Below are 27654 nucleotides of genomic sequence, written 5' to 3' on the forward strand. Positions count from 1 at the left end.
CCGAAAGCGAGCCGATAAAAATGGCAGGTGAAGGTGGTGTTCCTGCAAAGAAATCGAAATATAGCTGTAAATTTCAACAGTGTTGGGCACAACAATTTACATGCATCTTACCTAGTCATATCGACAACCTGCACGCTATTTGTAAGGTGTGTCGCATTGATTTTAATGTAGCACACGGCGGGAAAAATGACATTACCCAGCACATTAAAACACGTGATGACATCATGACAGTACCCCCCCCTCAATGACCGCCTCCAGGCGGACCACCGGGCTTCCCAGGATGGGCCCGGTAAAAGTCACTGAGGAGAGAGGGGTCAAGAATGAGAGCCCGGGAAACCCAGCTCCTCTCCTCAGGACCGTACCCCTCCCAATCGACCAGAAACTGGAATCCCCTACCACGACGTCGCACATCCATAATCCGCCGAACAGTATAGGCAGGATGTCCATCAATGACCCGGGTGGGCGGTGGGGCGACGGTAGGAGGGCTTAGAGTGCTAGTGGAAACAGGTTTCAGTTGGGAGACGTGGAAGGTGGGATGAATCCTGAGGGCAGGAGGAAGCTTGAGGCAAACAGCACAGGGGTTAATAACCTTCTCAACCTCAAATGGGCCAATGAAGCGAGGGGCCAACTTTGTAGAGGTACCACTGAGGTGAAAGTCCTTGGAACTGAGCCATACTTGCTTACCCTAGATTCCACCTCCCAGGTCAGGGACGCCACCAAGCAGGTAGAAGGGATGATGGTGTCGGGAGTGATGGGTTCCTCCAGAACCGAGCAGAATTGTCTCGAGAGGGCATCGGGCTTGACATTCTTACTGCCGGGACGGTAGGTGAGGGAGAAGTTGAATCGACCAAAAAACAAGGCCCACCGGGCCTGGCGGGAGTTCAGGCGCTTAGCCGTCTGAATATATGCAAGGTTTTTATGATCGGTCCAAACCAGGAACGGAACAACGGCCCCCTCCAGCCAGTGTCTCCACTCCTCCAAAGCTAGTTTTACAGCCAGCAGCTCTCGATTCCCAACATCATAGTTCCTCTCAGCAGGCGATATATTCTTGGAGAAGAATGCACAGGGATGTAGCTTGTTATCACCTGCTGAACGTTGGGAGAGAACAGCTCCAACCCCAACGTTCGATGCGTCCACCTCCACCACGAACTGGCTGGAGGAATCGGGCTGAACGAGTAAGGGAGCAGAGAAGAAATGATCCTTGAGTTCCGTGAAAGCCTTGGCAGCTGCTGCAGACCACACAAAGGGAACAGAGGGAGAGGTTAGTTTAGTCATGGGAGCAACCACAGAACTGTAGTTCCGAATAAAACGGCGATAAAAGTTAGCAAAACCTAAGAACCGCTGTAACTGTTTCCTGGTGGTGGGAACTGGCCACTCAGTTACAGCCTGTACCTTGCTCGGGTCCGTCTTCATCTGCCCGCTCTCCACAATATATCCCAGGAAGGAAACCGAAGAAGAGTGGAACTCGCGTTTCTCAGCCTTAATGTACAGTTTGTTCTCCAGTAGTCTCATCAAAACTTGTCGAACATGCTGGACATGGTCCTCCATGTTCTTGGAGAAGTATGTCGTCAAGGTAAACGAAAACTGACCGGTTGAGCAGATCCCGGAGGACATCATTGACCAGTGCCTGGAACACAGCGGGAGCGTTGGTGAGTCCGAATGGCATGACCAGATATTCGAAGTGGCCAAGAGGAGTGTTGAAGGCCGTCTTCCATTCGTCTCCCTCCTTGATTCTGACCAGATGGTAGGCGTTCCGTAGGTCCAGCTTGGTGAAAACAGTGGCTCCCACCAGAGGTTCAAAAGCTGAACTAAGCAGAGGCAGGGGATATTTGTTCTTTACAGTTATATTATTTAAGCCACGAAAATCAATACAAGGTCTGAGAGTCTTATCCTTTTTTGACACGAAGAAAAATCCAGCACCCACAGGAGACGAGGAGGAGCGAATAATGCCAGACTTGAGGGACTCACCAATGTACTGCTCCATTGCTTCGCGTTGAGGCGCAGAGAGGTTGTACAACCTACTGGTGGGAAGGAGAGCCCCGGGCAGCAGGTCGATGGAGCAGTCATAAGGTCGATGAGGTGGTAAAGATAAGGCCTTTTCTTTACTGAACACCTCTGCTAGGTCATGACAGATAGGGGGAACAGCAGACACATCGGTAGGTTCTGGTGGTTGAGATCTGAGTTTGTTAATGCTTGTAGTTCGTGCTGACTTGAGACAAGTTGAATGACAAAAAGAGCTCCAGCTGGTAATCTTACCGGCAGACTAGTCAATAATGGGATTGTGGAGCAGTAACCAGGGGAGACCCAAAACAATGGGAGCATTAGCTGAGGGCAAAACGTGGAAGCTGAGTTGCTCGTGATGGTTGCTAGCTAACAATAAGGGTAGAGGAAGGTTTTCATAAGAGACTCGAGCTAAAACCTCCCCATTGAGTGTTCTGACCACTAGGGGTGTCTCAAGTGAGGCTAGGGGAATCTGGTGATGGTTGACTAACTCTGAATCCACAATGTTAGCATCAGAACCTGAATCAACTAGAGCTTGGAGAGGAATCTCTTTACCATTAACACATAATACAGCCTTTATGTTAATGCGTCTAGGGGGAATATCGGAAACTACTGATTGACTCAACAGGACCCCGTCCTTGGCTGGTGAGCTTGAGCGTTTAAATGGTTCGGGCAGGAAGGACAGGAGACCAGTTGGTGATTATTCTCCCCACAGTATAAGCACAGTCTCTCTTTGAACCGCCGGTTCCTCTCAACAGGGGTAAGCCGATTGCGTCCCAGCTGCATGGGTTCCTCCTTGGGTAACACGGAGGCAGAGTTAACACAGGCAGAAGAAGAACTGGAAGCAACCCGAGAAGCTGGACTGGGTACAGGCGGGTAGGCAAAGGAGGTTGAACTGGCCGCTCTCTCTCTACGTCTCTCTCTTAACCGGTTGTCAATACGGATGGCTAGGGAGATTAAGTCTGGTAGAGTACTTGATTCAGCCCGACCCACTAAACTGTCCTTGATATTCTCATTGAGACCCTTAAAGAAAATGCTTTGTAAAGCCCTATCATCCCATCCCAATTCTGCCGCTAATGTTCTGAACTCAACAGAATAGTCAGCAGCACTGAGGGTTCCCTGACGTAGGCTTAACAGGCGATTACTGGTATCACTGCTAGTAACTGGGTGATCAAAAACTGTGGTAATTTCAGACACAAATTGTTGATATGTGGCGTTAGTTGTCACTGGGTTGTTCCAAAAAGTTACCCCCCAGTCTCTCGCCCTCCCAGAAAGTAACCCGAGTACATAAGCTATCTTAGTAGCATCAAGAGAATAGGTTAGAGGCTGCTGACTGAACACTAGTGAACATTGAAACAGGAAAGATTTACATTCTCCTAACTTTCCACTATAGCGTTCAGGAGCGGGCACAAATGGTTCACAGGGTTGAAAATTACTCACGGGTACAGCTTGGGAAGGTGAGAAAACTGGTGGAAACTGAGCTGGAAACTAAGGGGAATGGTTTTCCACACGAGGCATGTTGGTTGAGAGCTGTTGAAGGGATTCCATGATTCCTTGTAGCAACTGAGAGTGTTGGCCGAGCAGGATGCCTTGAGAGGCCACCGCATGGTGGAGCGAAAAACCTTGAGGGTTAGAGTCAGAATCTGCTGGGTCCATTCTTTTTGGGCCAGATCGTTCTGTTACGGAACGGCACAGGAGGTGGAACCCAAAAGCAGACGAAAACACAATAATTAAGATTAAGTGTTTTAATGAGTGAAATATATACAATAATTGTGCTGGTGGCAAAAAGGAGGGTTGTGTCGAGGGAATCCAGTGGGCGTGCCCAGTGAAGTGGTGGTGTTGACCATGTGGTAAGGCCTCCTCCAGAGTCCAAACAATTGAGTTTGAATCCAATCCTTACAGAGAGAGGTGTAGGTAGGAGAGACAGCAGGACGCGATGGGAGAAAGACTCCGCTGAGCTGGCCTGGCCCTGGGCAAGCCAGCCTTCTTTGAGAATTATTTATTGATCTTTTTCCCTCCCTTTGTAGAATTAATTTTTTTTACTTCAAAGATAGGCTACCTAAGTAATAATTATAAGGTCAAATAAATTTCTGTATTGAATTTGTGATTATTTGGCTAAAGAGTTCTATTTCTTTCTATCTACCTTGCTGACACAACCACTAAGCTTTATGCAAATGATTGCGTAATGACGTCACAAATATGCAAATGAGCGCATGACGTCATCTAGCGACTTTTAGCAACTTTTGGAGCTGGTGCTAGCGACTTTCATTGCAAAAGAGTTGGCAACACTGCCGCCCACATGTCAAGTCGGTCCAGTGAGGCCACACCAGAGCCATGTCTTTCTCTATCACTCTGGTCCACACGAAGCAAACTAGTCCCTTCCATATACAACCAAACACGGATGTACTGTAGCTGTATCCCTTCTTGCCTCAACCACAAATGGCTTCCAGGCCCATTTTCTTCACTGTTTTCTCCGCTGTTAGCTCCGCCGTTAGCTGTTAGCTTCGCTGTTTGCTGCTAGCTCCGCTGTTAGCGTGTGAAGCTAACGCCACAATTCGCCAACTGCTCTGGGTAGGCTAACCGAAGCTGCTCTTTTAACACCCCTGCTCTGTGCATTCACATATGACAGCAGCGCTTGTCTCACATATCACACTACTAGCTGATTGTCTTATTTTGTTTACAAGTTCCAGATGGAGTCTGGAGATGATGTGGGGTACTTATTGTTTACTATTTACATCTTACTTTATACGCTTCAGGCTGTTGCAGCTAGCTCAGGGGAGAGACTGGATGACACTAGGTGGTACAGCCTGAGACATGCACAATAAAAAAAATTGCCTTCTGCATTTTTGTTTTGCTTTTCCCTCCATTGTACCGAACCGAACCGTGATGTCTGAACCGAGGTATGAACCGAACCGTGACTTCAGTGTACCGTTCCACCCCTAGTTATTATGGTGGTGAATATGATCGAAAGATACAAGTACTAGCCATAGAAGCTGCAAGAAATATGAGTGATAGTGTTTTTATGGTTGTGAATGTTATAAAATCCCGTAGCCCTGTGTGGCGTATGGGAATGCTGTAGGTGTTACTTTCACACTTTGCATTTACAGAGTCTCAACCTAACAACATGAAGACCTATATTCCATCCATCCACCTTCGTCCGCTTATCCGGTGTCGGGTCGCGGGGGGAACAGCTCCAGCAGGGGACCTCAAACTTCCCTTTCCCGAGCCACATTAACCAGCTCCGACTGGGGGATCCCGAGGCGTTCCCAGGCCAGGTTGGAGATATAATCCCTCCACCTAGTCCTGGGTCTTCCCCGAGGCCTCCTCCCAGCTGGACGTGCCTGGAACACCTCCCTAGGGAGGGGCCCAGGGGGCATCCTTACCAGATGCCCGAACCACCTCAACTGGCTCCTTTCGACGCGACGGAGCAGCAGCTCTACTCCGAGCTCCTCACGGATGACTGAGCTTCTTACCCTATCTCTAAGGGAGACGCCAGCCACCCTCCTGAGGAAACCCATTTCGGCCGCTTGTACCCTGGATCTCGTTCTTTCGGTCATGACCCAGCCTTCATGACCATAGGTGAGGGTAGGAACGAAAACTGACCGGTAGATCGAGAGCTTTGCCTTCTGGCTCAGCTCTCTTTTTGTCACAACGGTGCAATAAATTGAATGTAATACCGCACCTGCTGCGCCGATTCTCCGACCAATCTCCCGCTCCATTGTCCCCTCACTCGCGAACAAGACACCAAGGTATTTGAACTCCTTCACTTGGGGTAAGGACTCATTCCCTACCTGGAGAAGGCACTCCATCGGTTTCCTGCTGAGAACCATGGCCTCAGATTTAGAGGTACTGATCCTCATCCCAGCCGCTTCACACTCGGCTGCGAACCGATCCAGTGAGTGCTGAAGGTCACAGGCCGATGATGTCATCAGGACCACATCATCTGCAAAGAGCAGCAATGAGATCCCCAGCCCACCGAACTGCAACCCCTCTCCACCCCGACTACGCCTCGATATCCTGTTGTTGGGACCGTCGAGGAGGTTAAACATTATCTTTTTCAAGCAAAGGGTTTTCAGTCAACATGTGACTCAAAGACAAAAGACCCAGAGACCATGTGGTCTTTCAGACAAAGGATCTTGGCCTACGGTAAAGTCCACATCCCTTGCTCCAAACTCCTAAATGAAGGAAAGGAGCTAAGAAAGACGCAAAATGGCGTCAGGGAGGGGCCTGCAGATAAGGTTCGACACGTTCAGCTTCACTTTGACTCTCCCATTGGTTCAGAGGTACCATAAAACCAGCATGGAGCCAGGTCTGGTGGCCTGAGCTATAAAACTCCATGTCACCCCCCACTTCTCGTCTTTTGCCCTGTGACTTTGGTCACTACAGCATGACACACAGAAACAAATGCGTTCCACCTCAACTCCAGTTGACGACAGGTCAGCACTACAAGTTTGTGCTAAAACTTCCATTTTTGAAACTAAGTGGATTTAATTTCGGTGCTGGGAGCACCGTGGATCCTCTGAAACCACTCGCCAGTGTTTTCATATCTGCAGGAGAAGGAAACAACGTTTTTCTTCTCAAGTCGACTCTAGCTCTCTTCCTTCTGCTCTTTTTGGAAGGAGAGCTTCCTCTGATCTGCTGACGAGCAGACACGGACCCCGTTTCTTTCGTGGAAACCTACGGATAAACGGACTGAACACACAGTAAGAAGGCTTACGTCTGGGCAGAGATAAATAGTGTTTTATTAATGAGTAATTTGCTATTGCTGCTACTTTGTGTTACCATTAATGTGATCTGATTAATACAGCGCTACTGCTGCGCGTGTAATGTATTAATCTAGGATTGTGACCGCTGAGTCAAATCTATTCTGTGAATGTACTCTGATCACGGTGCATTGTTGATATGTTGTGTTGAATATGTAGCTAGCTTGTTCAGGCTGTAAATGCTATTTTCTGCTTCTCCCACTGCTGAGGAGTTTTAGGTACTGTTAGATCCAAGTATATATATATATATATATATATATATCTTTCCTACTTCTCTAACCTTTCTCTCACACACACATATATGAACACATAGCTAGTTACACACACGCGCTAAGGTGAACAGCTGGCCAACAGCGAGTCACATAAACTGCAGAGCGCGCACCGCTCCACAGTTCTGCGCTCCTGTGTGTCTCCCTCTGGTCAGCCACACGTGTGCAGACACGTTAGCTTAGCAGCTAGCCTATTGTTGTTAGCACATAGCTTAGCCTGAATGAGCTAACGGCTAATCTTAGGCCTAGCCTATCAATACCGCCCTCTTGGGGTGAAACAGTTTTGTGCAGCTCACAAGAGTAGCCATTTTTGTAGTCATTGGCTAGACTACACCTCGTCACCCCCTACTCTTTCACACTCACTCTCTCACACCCACACACACACACACACACACACACACACACACACACACACACAGAGGGTCTCCCACATGCTGTTTTGTTTTGCTTTGTTTTGTTGTACTTAAAAGAAACGTATATTGGTTTTAATTGATCAAAGGATTATTGATTGGCCATTGATAATTTTGAAGTTAATAAATTCTGCTATACGTTAATTATTGTATTAATTGCTGGTTAAACACAGGTCAGTGCTCGGATTTCACCCTTCCACTGACAAATGAGACTATTCCACAGTTCAATATTGGCCCCTGAAGTTTCAGGGTGGTGCCCCGTTTTGATTGTTTGTTGATTTGATAAAGTTATTAATAACCATATTCATAACTTTATTAATATTGATAAACATCTTTGATAATATGCCAATAATCTGATCTGTACCCCTACGTGTACCCAACACTGTCCATAAATATTACAAACAGGATTGGTGACAAAGCGCAGCCCTGGCAGAGGCCTACCCTCACCTGAAACGAGTCCGACTTATTGCCGAGAACCCGGATGCAGCTCTCACTTTGGTCGTACAGAGATTGGATGGCCCTGAGAAGAGACCCCCTCACCCCATCGGGAGCAGCACCTCCCACAGTATCTCCCGGGGGACCCGGTCATACGCCTTCTCCAAATCCACGAAATACACGTAGACCGGTTGGGCATACTCCCAGGCTCCCTCCAGGATCCTTGCGAGAGTAAAGATCTGGTCCATTGTACCACGACCAGGACGGAATCCACATTGTTCCTCTTCAATCTGAGGTTCGACTATCGGCCGAACCCTCCTTTCCAGCACCTTGGAGTAGACTTTACCGGGGAGGCTGAGAAGTGTGATACCCCTGTAATTGGCACACACCCTCTGGTCTCCCTTTTTGAAAAGGGGGACCACCACCCCGGTCTGCCACTCCTTAGGCACCGTCCCAGACTTCCACGCAATGTTTAAGAGGCGTGTCAACCAAGACAGCCCCTCCACACTCAGAGCCTTGTGCATTTCTGGACGGATCTCATCAATGATCTCAGTTGTTTGACTACATCAGTGACTTCCGCCTGGGAAACTGACAACAATCCCCCATCATCCTCCAGGTCTGCCTCTAACATAGAGGGCGTATTAGTCGGATTCAGGAGTTCCTCAAAGTGCTCCTTCCACCGCCCTATTACCTCCTCAGTCGAGGTCAACAGCATCCCATCCTTACTGTACACAGCTTGGATGGTTCCCCGCTTCCCCCTCCTGAGGTGGCGAACGGTTTTCCAGAAGCACCTTGGTGCCAACCGAAAGTCCTTCTCCATGTCTTCTCCAAACTTCTCCCACACCCGCTGCTTTGCCTCTTTCACGGCAGAGGCTGCAGCCCTTTGGGCCCTTTGGTACCTTGCAACTGCCTCCGGAGTACTCTGGGATAACATATCCCAGAAAGACTCCTTCTTCAGTCGGATGGCTTCCCTGACCACCACACCGGTGTTCGTGGGTTACCGCCCCTTGAGGCACCTAAGACCCTAAGACCACAGCTCCTCGCCGCAGCTTCAGCAATGGAAACTTTGAACATTGTCCACTCGGGTTCAATGCCCCCAGCCTCCACAGGGATGCACGAAAAGCTCCTCCGGAGGTGTGAGTTGAAAGTCTGTCGGACAGGGACCTCCTCCAGACGTTCCAAATTTACCCGCACTACCCGTTTGGGCTTACCAGGTCTATCCAGAGCTGCCACCCCCTGACCCAACTCACCACCAGATGGTGATCGGTTGACAGCTCCGCCCCTCTCTTCACCCGAGTGTCCAAAACATACGGCCTCAGATCAGATGAAACAATTATAAAATCGATCATTGACCTTTGGCCTAGGGTGCTCTGGTACCAAGTACACTTATGAGCATCCCTATGTTCGAACATGGTGTTCGTTATAGACAATCCATGACTAGCACAGAAGTCCAACAACAAACAACCACTCTGGTTTAGATCAGGGAGGCTGTTCCTCCCAATCACACCTCTCCATGTGTCTCCATCATTGCCCACGTGCGCGTTTAAGTCCCCTTGCAGGACTCCATCCAAGGTCTCCAAGAAGGCCGAGTACTCCGAACTCTTGTTTGGTGCATATGCACAAACAACAGTCAGAGTTTTCCCCCCCACAGGGAGGGAGGCGACCCTCTCGTCCACCGGGGTAAACTCCAACGTAGCGGCGCTAAGCCGGGGGCTTGTGAGTATCCCCACACCCGCCCGGCGCCTCACACCCTGGGCAACTCCGGAGAAGAAAAGAGTCCAACCCCTATCCAGGAGTATGGTTCCAGAACCAAGACTGTGAATAGAGGTAAGCCCCACCAGATCTAACCGGTAGCGCTCCACCTCCCGCACCAGTTCCGGCTCCTTCCCCCACAGAGAGGTGACGTTCCACATCCCCATAGCCAGCGTCTGCTGCCCGGGTCTGGTCCGTCGAGGCCCCTGACCTTCACTGCCACCCGTGTGGCAGCGCACCCGACCCCAGCGGTTCTTCCCACAGGTGGTGGGCCCATGGGTTGGAGAGATGGATGCCACATAGCTTTTTCGGGCTGTGCCCGGCCGGGCTCCGTGGCAAACCCGGCCACCAGACGCTCGCTGACGAGCCCTCCATCTGGGCCTGGCTCCAGACGGGGGCCCCGGGCTTCCTCCAGGCAGGGTCACTCCATCTCTTCCTCGTTTATTCATGGAGTTTTTGAACCATTCTTTGTCTGGCCCTTTACCTGAGACCACTTTGCCTTGGGAGACCCTACCAGGAGCACAAAGCTCCAGACAACACAGCCCTCAGGTTCATAGGGACACACAAACCTCTCCACCACGATAAGGTGATGGTTCCCGGAGAGGCAAGAAGACCTATAGCCTTGCAATAAAAGTTATGTTTATGAAGGGTATAATGATGCATTTTTGCTGATTGAACTCTGGTTATTTATTCTAATGGTGTTTTTTGGATTATATTGTAAAGTTGAGTGATTGGGATTTTGAAAATTTTTACTATATACTAAAGGTACGAAATAAAAACACCTTTCTCATGATGGTCTTGATGGTCTGGGTGTTTGGATGTAGAGCCAGATGCAAATTTAATTTTTTTCTGTTTCTGTTTCTTATTAAGCATTGTGCAGCTTCAGCAGTATTCACCATGTGCTTTCTTGTTATAAAAGAGTAAATGTGTTATAAACCATAATATATACTATGGCAGCATATATATATATATATATATATATATATATATATATATGGTCAAAAGAGGAGAACATATAAAAACAATATAAAATTATGTTAACAGGGCTTCCCACCCCAAGCACCAAGATTAAATCTGGACATTCTTATCAACCTGTATTTTACCATTTAATCAGGACTAAGAGTATAGTATGTTATGCCCCCTGCTGGTCATATATTAAATTAAAATGCTCAAAGAGAAAAGTTCCATGGTTTCCAAATACAGATATTCATTGTGAATACCATTGCAGTAACTATTTCCCTAAAAAAATGTTAATGTTTTTAATGATATTAAAATAAAGTTTGATGAATGGTGTTAAAGCTAGAATGCCCACCATAGAGGAGCTAAATGAGGCAATTTTATCCTGATAAAAATAATTTATAATGTAATAACTAATGTTAGTAATAACTAAAAAAGTTATAAAACAGCAAACCAAATGTTTTATTTTTATAAGCTACACAATAAACGAAGAAAATGGCAAAGAAATAAGAGGTTCCTTATCATGTTAAATAGTGTGTGGAAACCCCCCCAGGCTTACAGAAATGGTTTAACCCAACTGCTCAGGAGCCAATGGGAACTTATGACTCTCACCCGTTCAAAAGGGCCAAAGGGCTCACAATCACGTGAAATTAACGCGTCATTAACGCGTCGTTAACACGTAGACAACACGTTGACAACACGTAGACTTGTCTACATGACCCACCTGTCATCTTTAGTGGGGAGGTATCAATCAAGAGTAGCACAGTGGGAAAACATGGTACAGTGACATCCAGTACATTAGATAAAGTAGCACAGACCTCACCCCAAAAAGCCTCACGTCCTTGCATTCCCAATACATATGTATGTATGAGCCTATAAGTCCATCTGAGCACAGGGTGCAGACTGGAGATGTTAAACATTTCATGAGAAAGTTTCTCCTAGGAGTGAGGTAAGTCCTGTGGATATAATTGAAATCGATCTGGTGATGGTCCGGGTTTTTAGAAGCAAAGACAATCGAGGACCAAATCTTTTCCCAGTCCAGTGAATCATCTCCGATGTAGTGTTCCAGTTCGCTAGACCATACATGTAAGATGGGGAGGGTTTTATAAGAGGCATCCCGGATAAGTGAATATATTCGGGAGACCAAACCTCTTTTTCGGCCTCTATTGTACAGAATGGAGTGCAAAGGGTGGGTAGTAAGAGGAGAACTCCATGGTACTCCATATGCTTTCATAGATGACCGTAGTTGAAAGTACAGAAATAAAGATGTTCCAGGCAATTGGTAAGGCAGTCTCAGATCATTAAAGTCACGAAGCCTGTTCTCGTTATATACATCAGCTAAAACATATCTACCCCTAGAGCTCCAATCCGGGGATGAGAATGAGACCCCCCCAGTGAGTAGGGAATAGTTGTTGAAGAGTGGACTATTCAGGTGCCATTTACATGTGCTCTTAGATTCCTTCTCAGCAATAACCCATGTTGATAAGAGTAAACTCATTATTGGACCAAGCTGCAGTTTAGCTCGTTTCAAAGGGACAGCGGAGTAAATCAGATCCTCCAGTCTGTGTGGGGATGCTAGGTTCTTTTCTATAGGTTTCCAACAGTGATCAAATTGGGGTTAAGCCAATCTGAGAGTGGTCTCAGTACAAATGACCAAAAATAATATTTAAAGTTAGGCACGGAAAGACCACCATCTGTTTTATGCCGTTGAAGTGTTGCTAACCTCACCCGTGGCCGTTTCCCTCCCCAAATAAATTTAGAGACCAAAGAGTGGACTCTTTTCCAGTAATCAATTGGGGGTGGTAAGGGCAACATTGAGGAAAAGAAATGTATGCGTGGTAAAATATCCATTTTAACAATTGACACACGAGCTTGTAATGATTTTGACAAGTGAGACCATCTACTAAGATCCGCCTCAACTTTATTATAGATGCCCTGAAAATTCTTATTGGCAATATTGGCTAATGACGGAAAAATGTCCACCCCCAAGTATTAAATTAAATTGTTTGACCACTGGGATGTGCAGAGGTAATGAGTTCAGGTTCAATTTAGAGTTTAAAGGGAGAAGCGCCGATTTGGTCCAATTGATTTTATAACCAGATAGAGAGCTAAATTCGTGAAAAGTATCCAAAATATGCGATAATGATATGGCTGCTCTATCAAAAAAATAATAATATATCATCAGCATACAGCGATATGGAGTGTGTGGTGTTGTTAAAAGTTATGAGGGAAATAATCGGGTGTTGACGAATTTTCTGTGCGAGGGGCTCTAATGACAAAATAAAAAGAAAAGGGCTTAATGGGCATCCCTGTCGGCACGAGCGTGATAAATTAAACTTGTTTGATATGATGCCATTCGTGTTTATCATTGCAGATGGGTTATTGTATAGTAGTTTAGTTAAATTAATAAAAGTTTAACCCAATTTAAAGCACTGTAGAACCATCCACAGGTAATCCCATTCTAGCCTATCAAAGGCTTTTTCTGCGTCAAGGCTCAATATTGCACATGGAGAGGGAATATCCTAGGCAGCATGAATTACATGAAGCAGATGCCGTACATTGTCAGAAGCAAGTCGTGATTTCACAAAGCCCGTCTGGTCACTCTTAATTAGCGTAGTTATGTGGGGGTCTAATCGCGAGGCCAGTATACGGGCAAAGATTTTATCTCGGCATTAAGGATAGATAATGGTCTATAGTTCCCACATTTAGTGGTGTCCTTATTGGGTTTGGGCAATACAGCTATCAAAGCAGCATTCATGTCATTAAAAAAGGCACCAACTTCAACAGCTTTACGAACCATGGCTAAAAAGTATTGTCCCAGCTCTTCCCAAAAGGTGAGATAAAACTCTGGGGGAATTCCATCCCATCCCGGAGACTTGCCTTTTTTCATTCCAGTATCGCACCTTTCAACTCAGTCAGAGTGATTGGTTCACCAAGGCGCTGTGCATCTTCTGGCGTAAGCGTAGGAAGCTCTAAATCTTATAAGAAGGTGTCACATTTAGTTTTATCCAATGATATTTCAGATTTGTATAGGTCTGCATAAAAATTTTGGAAAGCAGTATTGATTTCTTTGGGAGCAGTCAGCAGTTTTTTGTCTGAGCTGATAGCTGTAATGTTGGAATATTTTTCACATTTTTGCAGATTAAGAGAGAGCAAGTGACTTGGCCTCAAGCCATTAAAATAATAGTTCCTTCTGGTCCTATGAATTTGAAATTCAGCTCGTAATCTCAAAATGTTGTTCAACTTCATTCTGACTGTGTCGATTTTCTTTTTACTGTCCTCTGATGCGCCATCCCTCTGCTGAGCCCGTTCTAGCCTTTGTAATTCATTTTCAAGTGAATTAATTTTGCCCAGCCTTGTTCGATTAAGGTAAGAAGCGAAGGAAATAGTCGTATTCCTTACAAATCGCTTAATTGCGCCCCATAAGACTCGAAGGTCCTCTACTGAGCTAGCATTCTCTGAGATAAATGTTTTAAAAGTATTTCTTAGAGAAGAGTCCCGCACACTGACCATTACGCAAGCAATAATTTATTTAGAAAAATACGTTTCGGTCTCAGACCTTCATCAGGTAAAAGTATTTCTGAAATGGACACAATAATCATTGTTTTTAAGTAATGTGGTGTTAAATCGCCATCTTGTGGCCTTAGTTGGAGTCTTGGCAAGTGTGAGCTGTGATGCGATAACACAATGGTCAGATAAAGAGTTAGGATAAATCACAGCTGAATGAATTTCAGAGTATAAAATTGCAGAAGCTAGTAAATGATCTATCCTTGAATAGGTTTTGTGTCTGTACGAATAAAAACTATATTGTCTTGAAGAAGGGTTTATAGCTCTAAATAGATCTGTGAGACTGAAATCGTCAATTAAACCTTGGAAGGCAATTGTTGAAGGAGGAATATGTTGAGAAGGTGCAGTAGATCTATCGAGTAAGGGGTCCAGGACAGCGTTCATGTCAGCGCCAATAATAACTGAAAAGTCCTGCAGGTCACATAAAGTCTTGCTAATTGTGCCAAAGAACTCCGGGCTAAAATGATTTGTGGCATACAGTATATACATAGAAATGAAATTTTTTGACCATATATACTGGTTTTAATGTAAGCAATTCGACCATCCTCACTTCCATAGCTTCCAATTATTGTGCAACCACTCTGTATGTGCGTATTGTTTTACCACTAATACATAATATAACCATTGGTTTACAGTTTGTTGTCTATTTTGGTATTATGTTATTGTATTGTCTTGAATATTAGGATTATTATTTTATCTTGTCTTAATTTTTGTCTAAGAACATGTACCTAAGTTAACAACCGAGGCCATTTATTTTACATTTTTGAAATCTATAGAGAAACAACTGAAAAAGGTGGTGCCTGTGTTTACATGTTGCAGTGTTAATCTAAAGAGAAACAAGAGAAAATGGAGGTGTTCATGTTTACATGGTGCAGTGTTAAAATTTAGACTAACATTGAAGTCAACAGATGTATTTTGCATGTTTGCTAAAAGACACAGAAACAAAAGAAAAAGTTTTTTGGGAAGTCAAGCAAGATTTGTAAGTAGCATCTCCTTGGGGCTCTGTCTAACCCAAAGGGCAACCTCCCGTACTGAGCAGTGATGCACATGCGGAAATGCCAAAAACTGCAGTTCATCGAGTGGTCACTTGAGGCTGGCTGCAGAAGTGAGTTTATTTCCGTAGACCCCCTTGTTAACATGCCCAACTTTAGCAGAATTAAACATGTTTACAGCCTGGTTCAAAAAACGGCTTTGGTCTCTATAGCTAAGTTTACCCGTCACGACAACTCTGGGGGGTTGAATTTATGTTATAACTCATCAGAGTGGTCACTTTGATTGACAGATGCCTGTTGTGGTGGAATTTCCAGAAACACCATGTTGTGGTATGATGAGACAAAGGAAGAGCTTAGACAACATCAGGTCATTCATAGGTCACAGGTCAGGGGACGAGAATATTCGGCCAGTCTCTACAGACTCAAGGAGTCTACATAGACAGCTGCATGATAAGGGAATGTTTTGTTTCAGGACTGTCTCCTTTTGGAGGTTGGTGGGCCAGCCACACTTTTGCATACTTCCCAGAAAGAGAGATAGGCTGAACTAGGCTTTAGCACAATAACACATTCGTGTCACGAATCCACTAGTGGGGAAGTGACAAGCTGGGCTTCCCTGGAGTTTTCTCTCTCTCTCTCTTTTCCTCTCCCTCTCCTCTGCTTGCTCTTTCTCCTCTCTCAGTGCAGTGGGTGTGACTGGCCACTCCCGGGATGACTCGCAGCTGCAGGCAATCGATAATCTGTTAAACCTGTTTTCCGTGGCTCATCAGCGCAGCTTCTTAAGCTGTGGCTGCTCTCTGCTCAGCGCCGGATAGTTAAGTCTAGTCACGTAGGTGAACGTCCAGTTTTGTATCTGTCGCGGTACTTTTTGTTACCTGCTGTTTTGCCTGTAACCTGTATGCTGTTCTTTGTGTTTCGAAGGAGAACCACTCTGCTCTTCAGTCTCTCAACCTGCCTGCTGACGCCACTCTCCACCTGCCGTCACCAGTCCTGCATGCTTTGTCTCCCTGCCCGAGTCCACATACTGCTCTGTCGCCTGAGAGGTTTATTCCACCAGTCCATTCTGTTACTTTGTCTAAATCATCAATAAACTGTGTAAAACTTCAAACTGTCTGCAGTCTGCGTCTGGGTTCTTTCACATAGTTTGACAGTACTATCCGGCCAGTATGAACCCAGCAGACTTTAGTGCAGTTCAGGAGGAATTATCCAATCAGGGCTCTGTCCTGAGCCAGCATGGAAATATTCTCCAGGGAGTTATGGAGGAACTCAAGGCGCTTTCCACACACCGCCCTCCCAGCCTCCACTCCTCTGCCCGCAGCTGAACCAACTGTGAGTCAACCAGTTGTCACTAGTTTGGACCGGGAACCCATGGTTTCTACCCCCGAAAGGTATGATGGAGATTTTGGATTTTGTCAGCCTTTTTTGCTACAGTGCAATCTGGTTTTTGAGCTACAGCCCCATTCTTTTTCTACTGATCGAGCCAGGATTGCTTATGTCATCGGGTTGCTAAGGGGAGACGCTCTTAAATGGGCTTCAGCTGTTTGGGATAAGCAAGCCTCATCAGCCTCTACCTACGCTTCTTTTTGTAATGAACTCAGGAAAGTTTTTGATCATCCTATTAACGGAAAAGACGCTTCTACAAGCCTGCTTTCTCTCCGTCAGGGGCTGCGCAGCGTCGCGGAATATTCCATTGAGTTTCGCACACTGGCAGTGGAGAGTGGCTGGAACGCTGTGTCTTTGCAGGCTGTTTTCATCAAAGGACTGAGTGAGTCAACTGGGACGTCACCAGTTGGACCCTGAGGAACGCCAGCGTCGGATCTCCAATCAGTGTTGCCTATATTGTGGAGCGTCTGGTCACCGCCTCGCAGCTTGCCCCGGCCGTCCGTTAAACAGGAGGACTCGCTAGATGGGAGGAGTATTCTAGTGAGTCCAACTTCAACACCCATGTCTCCTCGCCCTCGCACTAAGCTTCAAGCCACCATCACCACCCAAGGTCAGTCTCATGAACTTTTTGCTCTTATTGACTCTGGCGCTGATGAGTTTTTTAGACTTTGAGGTGGTGAAGCAGCTTAGTATCCCCACTGTTAAACTCACCACGCCTATTGTTGCTAATGCACTGGATGGACTGTTAGCCCGTGTAACATCTCAAACCTGTCCCATCCGCCTTCATCTCTCCGGAAATCACATTGAGGAGATCAGCTTTCTCATAATTGACACTCCGTTTGTTCCACTTATTTTGGGTCACACTTGGTTAGTTAAACACAACCCAAATATCGATTGGTCAACTGCTAAGATAGTCGGTTGGAGTACATTCTGCCATTGTAATTGTCTCCGCTCTGCTCGACCCCTGTCTAGTTCACCTCAACCAGTCAGTAGCTCAGGTACTGATTTATCTAATATTCCCTCTGAATACCTTGATCTCCAGGCGGTTTTTAGTAAGGATCAAGCACTCACCTTACCACCTCACCGACCCTACGATTGTGCCATTGATCTTTTGTCAGATGTCTCTCTCCCCAGTAGTCGCCTCTATAACCTGTCAAGACCGGAACGCGAGGCAATGGAGACCTACATAAAGTCTTCACTGGACGCTGGCATAATCCGTCCCTCCTCATCTCCTGTGGGGGCTGGATTTTTCTTTGTGGGAAAGAAGGATGGGACATTGAGACTGTGTATTGATTACAGGGGTCTAAACAAGATCACAGTTAAGAATAAGTACCCTCTGCCTCTAATGAACTCTGCCTTTGACTCTCTCCAGGGATCTACCATCTTTTCCAAACTAGACCTGCGAAACGCCTACCACCTGGTTCGCATCAGAGAGGAAGATGAGTGGAAAACAGCATTTAACACCCCACTTGGTCATTTTGAGTATTTAGTTATGCCTTTCGGATTAACCAATGCTCCTGCTGTCTTCCAGAGTTTGGTCAATGACGTACTCAGAGACATGCTTGATCGCTTCGTTTTTGTTTATTTGGATGACATTCTGATTTTTTCCAGAACCCCATCTGAGCATGTGCAACATGTCCGCCAAGTCCTGCAACGCCTTCTGGAGAATCGTCTTTTTGTTAAGGCCAAGAAATGTGAGTTTCACACTACCACCACATCCTTTCTGGGATACATCGTCTCTCAAGGTGAGCTTAAGATGTATCCTGTAAAGGAGAGAGCCGTACAGGAGTGGCCTCGACCTGAGAATCGCAAACAGTTGCAGAGGTTTCTGGGATTTGCCAACTTTTACAGACGATTCATTCGCAATTACAGCCAAATTGCTGCACCACTAACTAACCTCACTTCCACCTCTAGAGCTTTTCTGTGGTCTCCAGATGCAGAGAAAGCGTTTTCAGGACTCAAAAGACGCTTCACTGAAGCACCCATCCTCGTTCAACCTGACCCTAGCAGACAATTCGTTGTGGAGGTGGACGCTTCAGATGTGGGGGTTGGGGCTGTTCTCTCTCAACGGTCGGTGGTTGACGGTAAAATGCATCCCTGTGCTTTTCTATCACGCCGTCTTTCTCCTGCTGAACAGAACTATGCGGTGGGGGATCGGGAGCTCTTAGCCATCAAGACGGCTCTGATGGAGTGGCGACACTGGCTGGAGGGTGCATCTCAACCGTTTGTGATATGGACAGATCATAAAAACCTTGAGTACATTCGTTCTGCTAAACGTCTAAATCCCCGCCAAGCTAGGTGGGCTCTGTTTTTTGGTCGTTTTTGTTTCACCATCACCTACAGACCTGGATCCCGCAACATTAAGTTGTTGCAATAAGAGTTCCAGTCCACACCCGACACAGCACCTGCGTGGTGGGATCTCTGACCTGGAGCATAGAGGATAGGGTCCGTAAGGCCCAGGAGACTGACCCTGGTCCAGGTAACGGTCCTCAGGATCGTCTTTTTGTTCCTGCATCCATCAAAGCTGAAGTTTTGCAGTGGGCTCACACATCTAAGGTTACGGGCCATCCGGGAGTGTCCCGTACTATCGCTTTTCTCCGCAGGAGATTCTGGTGGCCCGCCTTGGAGAAGGATACCAAGGCCTACATCGCGGCTTGTTCTGTGTGCGCCCAAAATAAGAGCTCATATCGACCTAGTTCTGGCTTGCTTCACCCTCTGTCCATTCCTCGCCGCCCTTGGTCCCACCTGGCGCTAGATTTTGTTACGGGACTTCCACCTTCTGAGGGTAAGACGGTCATCCTCACTGTCATTGATCGTTTTAGTAAATTTGTTCACCTGTTGCCTCTTCTCAAGTTACCTTCTGCCAGGGAGACTGCTGACCTGCTGGTTAGGGAGGTTTTCCGTCTCCACGGCCTCCCTGTGGACATCGTGTCAGACCGTGGTCCTCAGTTTGTGTCAGCTGTTTGGAAGGACTTCTGTCGAGCCTTGGGAGCCACCGTCAGCCTTTCATCTGGGTACCATCCTCAATCCAACGGCCAGGCTGAGAGGGCCAACCAGAAGATGGAATCAACTCTTCGCTGCATGGTTGCCACCAATCCCACGTCCTGGGCCACCCAGCTTCCGTGGGTTGAATATGCCCACAACACTCTTCCCACTACTCCTACTGGGATGTCGCCTTTCCAGTGCGTTTATGGATATCAGCCTCCCTTGTTTCCCGCCTTGGAGAAGGAGATCGCTGTTCCCTCTGTCCAGACGCATATCCGCCGATGCCATCGGACCTGGCAACGAGCACGCTCTGCCTTGTTGAAGACTTCTGCTCAGTACCAGCGTCAGGCTAACCGCCATCGCACTCCTGCCCCCAAGTACTCTGCGGGTGACAGGGTGTGGTTGTCGGCTAGGGATCTTCCCCTTCGCACTGCCTCTCACAAGCTCTCTCCGAAGTTTGTCGGGCCCTTCGTGATTGAGAAGGTCATCAACCCCGCTGTGGTTAGGCTCCGGCTTCCACGTTCCATGAGGATACACCCTTCATTCCACGTCTCTCGCATCAAACCTGTTGCCATCAGCCCGCTGCTGCCTCCTCCTCCCGCCCCTCCTCCCCCGCGGATGATTGATGATGCTCCCGCTTACACGGTGAACCGGCTGCTGGATTCTCGTCGCCGCGGCCGCGGTCTGCAGTATTTGGTGGACTGGGAGGATTATGGTCCGGAGGAGAAGAGTTGGATTCCCCGCCGCCAGATCCTGGATGCGTCCCTGGTCAGGGACTTCCATCGCCTTTACCCCGACAAGCTGGGTGGTCCGCCAGGTGGCGGCCGTCGGAGGGGGGGTACTGTCATGAATCCACTAGTGGGGAAGTGACAAGCTGGGCTTCCCTGGAGTTTTCTCTCTCTCTCTTTTCCTCTACCTCTCCTCTGCTTGCTCTTTCTCCTTCTCAGTGCAGTGGGTGTGACTGGCCACTCCCGGGATGACTCGCAGCTGCAGGCAATCGATAATCAACCACCTGTTTTCCGTGGCTCATCAGCGCAGCTTCTTAAGCTGTGGCTGCTCTCTGCTCAGCGCCGGATAGTTAAGTCTAGTCACGTAGGTACTTTTTGTTACCTGCTGTTTTGCCTGTAACCTGTATGCTGTTCTTTGTGTTTCGAAGGAGAACCACTCTGCTCTTCAGTCTCTCAACCTGCCTGCTGACGCCACTCTCCACCTGCCGTCACCAGTCCTGCATGCTTCGTCTCCCTGCCCGAGTCCACATACTGCTCTGTCGCCTGAGAGGTTTATTCCACCAGTCCATTCTGTTTCTTTGTCTAAATCATCAATAAACTGTGTAAAACTTCAAACTGTCTGCAGTCTGCGTCTGGGTTCTATCACATAGTTTGACAATTCGTGGTTAAACTGTACTGCCTGCTTAATTGTCTCCTCAATTGAGTGTTCATTAAATGCTTCTGTGCAAGTCAAAGGATTCTGATTCTACAATTCAAGCCAGAGCCTTCAGCTACCAGGCTCCTCTCCTGTGGAACCAGCTCCCAGTCTGGGTTCGGGGGGCAGACACTGTCACCACATTTAAGAATAAACTGAAAACCCTCCTCTTTGATAAAGCATATAGTTAGGGAGTGAGGAGATCCAGAAATGCTTGTTACTAACCTAGCTCTGGGGATTTTACTCCCCAGAGCTAGGTTCCTTGGAGCTAGGTTCCTTGGATTAGGATGGCGCCATTAGGATGGCACCAAGATCTTGGCTGCAGCTGTCGTCGTGGTCCTACTTCACTACACCCTGCTACGCTCTGCGGTGCCCTGCTGCGTCCTGCTGAACCTGCTACGTCCAGCCATGCCCTGCTGTGCCACGCTACATACTGTAATGCCCTGCAGTGCCCTACTATGACATAAACTACTATGACTACCATTTTTTAGTCACTGATCTTATCTTTATAGTGACTGTTATTGCCACTGTTCATCACATTGCCAACCGGCACCGTCAGACACCGCCTACCAAGAGCCTGGGTCTGGCCGAGGTTTCTTCCTAAAAGGGAGTTTTTCCTCGACACTGTCGCACTATGCTTGCTCTTGGGGGAATTACTAGAATTGTTGGGACTTTATAAATTACAGTGTGTGGTCTAGACCTACTCTATCTGTAAAGTGTCTCGAGATAACTCTTGTTATGATTTGATACTAAAATTGAATTCAATTCAATTGAAAAATAGCGATTTAGCTTGAAACTACATTGCTGAACCATCATCTTTTAGCCAGGCTTCCTCTTGCCTGCTTGTCCCTAATTCTGATAACACACCCAGATTTTGCTTTGATTTTCGTAATGTCAACAGTTTCACACACATTTTCACTTCTGCAGATGGATGACGGATCGACCAGGTTGGATCTGCAAAATCTGTGAGAAAATGGAATCTGCTTAAGTGTTATTGGCAGGTACTATTGTCAAAGAGAGCACAAGAGATTTTTGCATTTATAACATCATCTGTATTCATATAAGGTGATGCATTTTTGTTTTGCGGAGTGCACCAGCAACATTCCAGCGGTTGATGAACATGGTGGTTGGTGATTTGGAGGGTGACATTTGTGTTGCTGTTTAGATGACATGTCTACGGTGGCCAACAGGGGCAAACGTGCTGCAACTTAATGAAACACACGCAAATAGACAAAACACAAGCAAAACATCTTCATTAATTTGACAAAACATGCGCAGCATTTAGCAAACACGCTGCAAATACACACAACACAACCAAATACACAAACGATGCAAAAAGAAAAGCACAGAAACAATGCAAAATCTCTCTCTCTCTCTCTCTCTCTCTCTCTCTCTCTCTCTCTCTCTCTCTCTCTCTGTTGTGTGTATTTGCAGCGTGTTTCTGTATTTGGTTGTGTGTATTTGCAGCACATTTGCTAAATGCTGTGCATGTGTTGTCAAATTAATGAAGATGTTTTCTTAATTTGCTTGTGTTTTGTCTATTTGCGTGTGTTTCATTAAGTTGCAGTGCGTTTTCCCCTGTCGGCCACCGTATATGTCGGCTGCATAGACTATATGGTCTGCTGCTATGCTAACGTTAGATTGTTTGAGAAGGATGAGTCAAACTAACGTCAGTCACACAAGGAGATATAAGTTATTGTAATTCAAACAACACAACAGCATTATAATACACAAAACTATTAAGGCATTTCTGTAATATAAGTCAATAATGAATTTTAATCCAGTAGTTGAACAACTCCACTTTAGTCATTTTTTTTTCTTCAATATGCAACAGGTGTTCCCCCGTCGATATGTGTGTCCCCGTACATAAGCCTGAAACAAACAGAGGGGGGCACTATGCATTTTAACAGGAGGTAAACATTATTCGACGGGGGAACAGACTTCAACCCAACACTGGGATGCTGTAAATAGTTCTACTAGCTATCTAATTGGAGACAAACAGCCAGTCAGAACTGACCTTTAATTCTCAGATTTGTTGATTTTGTGGCACATTGTAACACTGTGGCACGTTGAGGGATGTGTGCGGGCAGAGTTGAGCATGCACAGTCTGGATAGGTTGAGAAAGAGAGGGAGACATGACCATGCCAGTGGACCGAGCAAGAGTTTGTGAAAGGGCACATAAGTAAACTGCGTGAGAGAGCTTATTATTTCACGTTAATATGGATAATAGCAAACGTGCAAATATAATGTAATGTATGTGCTTGCAAAATATATTTCTCAAATATACAATTACTTGCTCAGGAATGCGGCACAAATTTAACGCCATATCTAGCGTACTCTAATCTAAGGAGGTTTTCTTCTTTTACTGATTCACACTTCCGACAGCCCTCAGAGATGATTAATCCAACATCAGCAGAATATTCCATCCTTAGTGGGCGATAGATACGGAATGAACGACAATAAACAGAACGGCTGAGGACGTAAGAAATGCCAGCGCCAAAACATTTCAAAAGAGCAACGACCAATGGGAACACCATCACTCACGTCATCACTTTTCTGAACATTGGTGTAACTTCATCACTAAACAGTGACTCAGTGACCAACTTTCACACTTATAGGGCTGGCCTTGCATTGCTGCGGTCCAACCAAAAATAAATCAGAAATTAAATAAGGAAACATCAGAGAGGGATTGAGACATTGAAGAAAGGGAAGACAAAAGGAATCAGGTCTCACCTTAGTAGCATGACAAGATCAGCATCACCTGACAGCCTGGCCAATCCTGACCCTCCATCTGTGCGTATCAGCTGCACCTTCTCCCTGTTGTCATAGCAACATTACACTGAGACAGATGCTAGTGACTATCTTTGTTTCATATCTAAGCTATACATAAAAATACTTAATAATACTAAAAAATACTAAAGGTAACTCATAAACTTTGTGTTAGGTACCTTGGTTATGGATTAAAATATATAGGTGTGTGTGTGTGTGTGTGTATGTGTGTGTGTGTGTGTGTGTGTACCTGAGTGAATGATTCCAGTTGAAATCAGGCTGTCTCTCCTGCAAAATCTCAAAGATGTTTGGTTGTCGAAGAAATGACACAATCTTGTCATTGTAAGCTGAAAAAAGCATACACATATTGTTAAGGAAAAACTCAGGAGCAGCACAACTCACTTCACATATGATTCGGGAGACCTTGATGAATTACAGCAGCGTAGATTCGTGCATGATCGTGCGCCTGCCCATTCATACCGGACGTGCATTTCTCCACGCCGGTCACAAAGCGATCTTTCTCCTCTAGGCTCTCTCTCTCTCTCTCTCTCTCTCTCTCAATATGTGTGTGTGTGTGTGTGTGTCACTGTCTGTCCGTTCGTCGGTCTCTCTCTCTGTGTGCCTAATTGCGTGTCTCGCTGTAGACAGCTAAGAAGTCAAGAATTAAAGAAGTAAAGTATTCAGCTGCACTGTGGCCTTCCTGTATGTGATGACCTGCCTGGCTTGACACTATCACTCGCGGAACAAATAGAGGAGACGCCAAAACGCTCGCAGCTGGTATGAACGGACAGATTGGATAATATGGGCGCCGAAATGAAAATAGCTCCACTTCGCGCTTCACAGCTAATTGCTGCGCTTCTGCACCCGGTGTGTTTTGGCTATTACACAGAAGCATTTAATGAACACTTAATTGAGGAAAGAATTTAGGCAGGCAGTATAGTTTAACCACGATGTGTTATTGTGTCGTGCTGTCCCAACTCTCTGAAGTTCCTGTCTTCCTGAAGATATATATAAACTAATGCTGGAGGCGTTAAAGGGCAATTTCGGTTTTCGGCCTGGTCACCAAAATGAATGAGGTTGAGAGTCACGTCAAGAGTTTAGAGGCGGCCGAAAGGGGAAAGACTGGATGATCCTGCCACTAGCAAGAGAGAGGTCAACATGCTTTGGGAAAATATTGATTTAGAAAATCGATACCGACGCAATAATGTCCATTTTGTGGGCATCCCAGAGAGTAAGGAGGGAGGAGATACAGTGAAGTTTTGGGTGACCTGATTTGGGAGTTGCTGGAGACTGAGAGAGAGACTGAGATTGAGCATGCACACAGAACAGCCGTCCAGCAGCCCCAGGCAGGGGGCAGACCCAGGACCATTCTGGCGAGATTTCTAAGATCATCGGACCGGGACCTGGTGTTGCAGGCAGCGAGAAGCAAGGGCAAGCTATCCTGGCAGAATAACAACATAATACTATTTCCAGACTTTTTCAGAGCGACACAGATAAAGCACGACAGGTTCAAGGAGTGTAAGAAAAAGCTTCATGAGAGAGAGGTGAGATTCCGAATCCTGTATCCTGCCAAACTTAAAATAGAAGCCATAGCTGGAGTTAAGACATTTGAATGCCCCCGAAAGGTGATGGCATTCATAGAAATTGAGTGATTTGTCTGCAAGGGACTTAGGCTGCGTCTCATTTCTCTGTCTTACCCCTTACCCTTACCCCTTCCCATTAGTTTTGCGCATTCACGTCAAAGTAAGGGCTGTCCTTACTCATTTTGATCGAGGGGTAGGGCTAAGGGGAAGGGCTAGATACATTGCGCAACAAGGAACAATGGCGGCCAGATCAACCAGAGAGACCCATAAATGTAAGTATTTTGGGCTTAAAGAATTGATTTAAAAATTATGACAGTCTTGTTTTGTGCTCTATACAGTCCTGTACATATATATTTGCAACCATATTTGTAATTGAAACGTTTTTAAAAATCGCTAGCTTGCTATGCTAACGCTAACGTTAACGTTACATTACTTATTTGCACAACAGTCCCGCATTTCTCTGCCTTGAATGGACTCCATGCATGTCTACAGTGTTAACTAAACTCCATTAGCAGCGAATTTCGTTTGATATCAGTGCATAACACTACTTGCTTTGGAGACATCGATACGTGCTTTACATTTACCGTCCTGTATCACACCTCCTGAGGAAACCCGGCAGCTGATCCACTTTCGGGCTGAAAACGAGCAGAAGTTTCTGCGTTGGTACTGTATTATTGTAATCATGTGTAATTGATTCCTGGTCATGCACCTGTACTTTGTCGTTGGTTTGATACAGGACACTAATGAAAGAAATGGGGTATGAGGGGAAAGGTTACTGGCCAACAGGCATCAGACTGTGGTTTGGAATTTTAGAATAGCTGTAGTTTTCTGTTTGTTTGTGGTCTTGTGTGTCTTTTTTTAGTTTTATACATTTGAGTGCCTTTTTTATATGTGTGTGACATGTAAGTTATGGTTCTAATAGTTGTTAACAAAGAAAGTGTTTCTGAACATCAATGACATTCAAAACAGTGATAACTGAAACAGATATACAACACACCATGCAGTGTGTATACAAATATTTATTGCAAACAGACCTAAGTATGTATGATGATGTAACCAAGTGGCATCTCATTTCATAGGGGTATGTTTTCACCCCTAGCCCTTACCACTCGGTTTCGAGGGACATAGACGTAAGGGGTAAGACAAAGGGGTAGGGGTAAGACAGAGAAATGGGATTCAGCCTTACACTCACCTAAAGGATTATTAGGAACACCATACTAATACCGTGTTTGACCCCCTTTCACCTTTAGAACTGCTTTAATTCTTCGTGGCATTGATTCAACAAGGTGTTGGAAGCATTCTTTAGAAATGTTGGCCCATATTGAGAGGATAGCATCTTGCAGTTGATGGAGATTTGTGGGATGCACATCCAGGGCACAAAGCTCGAGTTCCACCAATCCCAAAGATGTTCTATTGGGTTGAGATCTGGTGACTGTGGGGGCCCTTTTAGTACAGTGAACTCATTGTCATGTTCAAGAAACCAATTTGAAATGATTCGAACTTTGTGACATGGTGCATTATCCTGCTGGAAGTAGCCATCAGAGGAGGTGGTCATAAAGGGATGGACATGGTCAGAAACAATGCTCAGGTAGGCTGTGGCATTTAAACGATGCCCAATTGGTATTAAGGGGCCTAAAGTGTGCCAAGAAAACACCCCCCCCCCACACCATTACACCACCACCACCACCAGCCTGCACAGTGGTAACAAGGCATGACGGATCCATGTTCTCTTTCTGTTTGTGCCAAATTCTGACTCTACCATCTGAATGTCTCAACAAAAATCGAGACTAATCAGACCAGGCAACATTTTTCCAGTCTTCAACTGTCCAATTTTGGTGAGCTTGTGCGAATTGTAGCCTCATTTTCCTATTTTTAGTGGAGATAAGTGGTACCCGGTGGGGTCTTCTGCTGGTGTAGCCCATCTGCCTCAAGGTTGTGCGTGTTGTGGCTTCACCAATGCTTTGCTGCATACCTCGGTTGTAACGAGTGGTTATTTGAGTCAAAGTTAATCTTCTATCAGCTTGAATCAGTCGGCCCATTCTCCTCTGACCTCTAGCATCAACAAGGCATTTTCACCCACAGGACTGCCGCATACTGGATGTTTTTCCTTTTTCAGACCATTCTTTGTAAACCCTAGAAATGGTTGTGCGTGAAAATCCCAGTAACTGAGCAGATTGTGAAATACTCAGTCTGGCACCAACAACCATGCCACGCTCAAAGTTGCTTAGATCACCTTTCTTTCCCATTCTGACATTCAGTTTGGAGTTCAGGAGATTGTCTAGACCTGGACCACACCCCTAAATGCATTGAAGCAGCTGCCATGTGATTGGTTGATTAGATAATTTCATTAACGTGAAATTTAACAGGTG

General features: G+C 46.1%; 1 protein-coding gene across 3 annotated transcripts in view; it reads right to left on the minus strand.

Moving 5' to 3' along the window:
* hecw2b (HECT, C2 and WW domain containing E3 ubiquitin protein ligase 2b) overlaps positions 1-27654 on the minus strand; it is a 132051-nt gene that overhangs the window by 16465 nt on the left and 87932 nt on the right. For all 3 annotated transcript variants that reach the window (XM_035998791.1, XM_031292271.2, XM_031292265.2), the window contains 2 exons: positions 23953-24049; positions 23667-23750 (listed from right to left, as the gene is read on the minus strand). In XM_035998791.1, coding sequence (XP_035854684.1) covers positions 23667-23750; positions 23953-24049 — 181 coding nt within the window. The remainder of the gene's footprint in view (positions 1-23666; positions 23751-23952; positions 24050-27654) is intronic.

The sequence above is a fragment of the Sander lucioperca genome, chromosome 24, assembly GCF_008315115.2.
Source record: "Sander lucioperca isolate FBNREF2018 chromosome 24, SLUC_FBN_1.2, whole genome shotgun sequence".
Lineage (NCBI taxonomy): Eukaryota > Metazoa > Chordata > Actinopteri > Perciformes > Percidae > Sander > Sander lucioperca.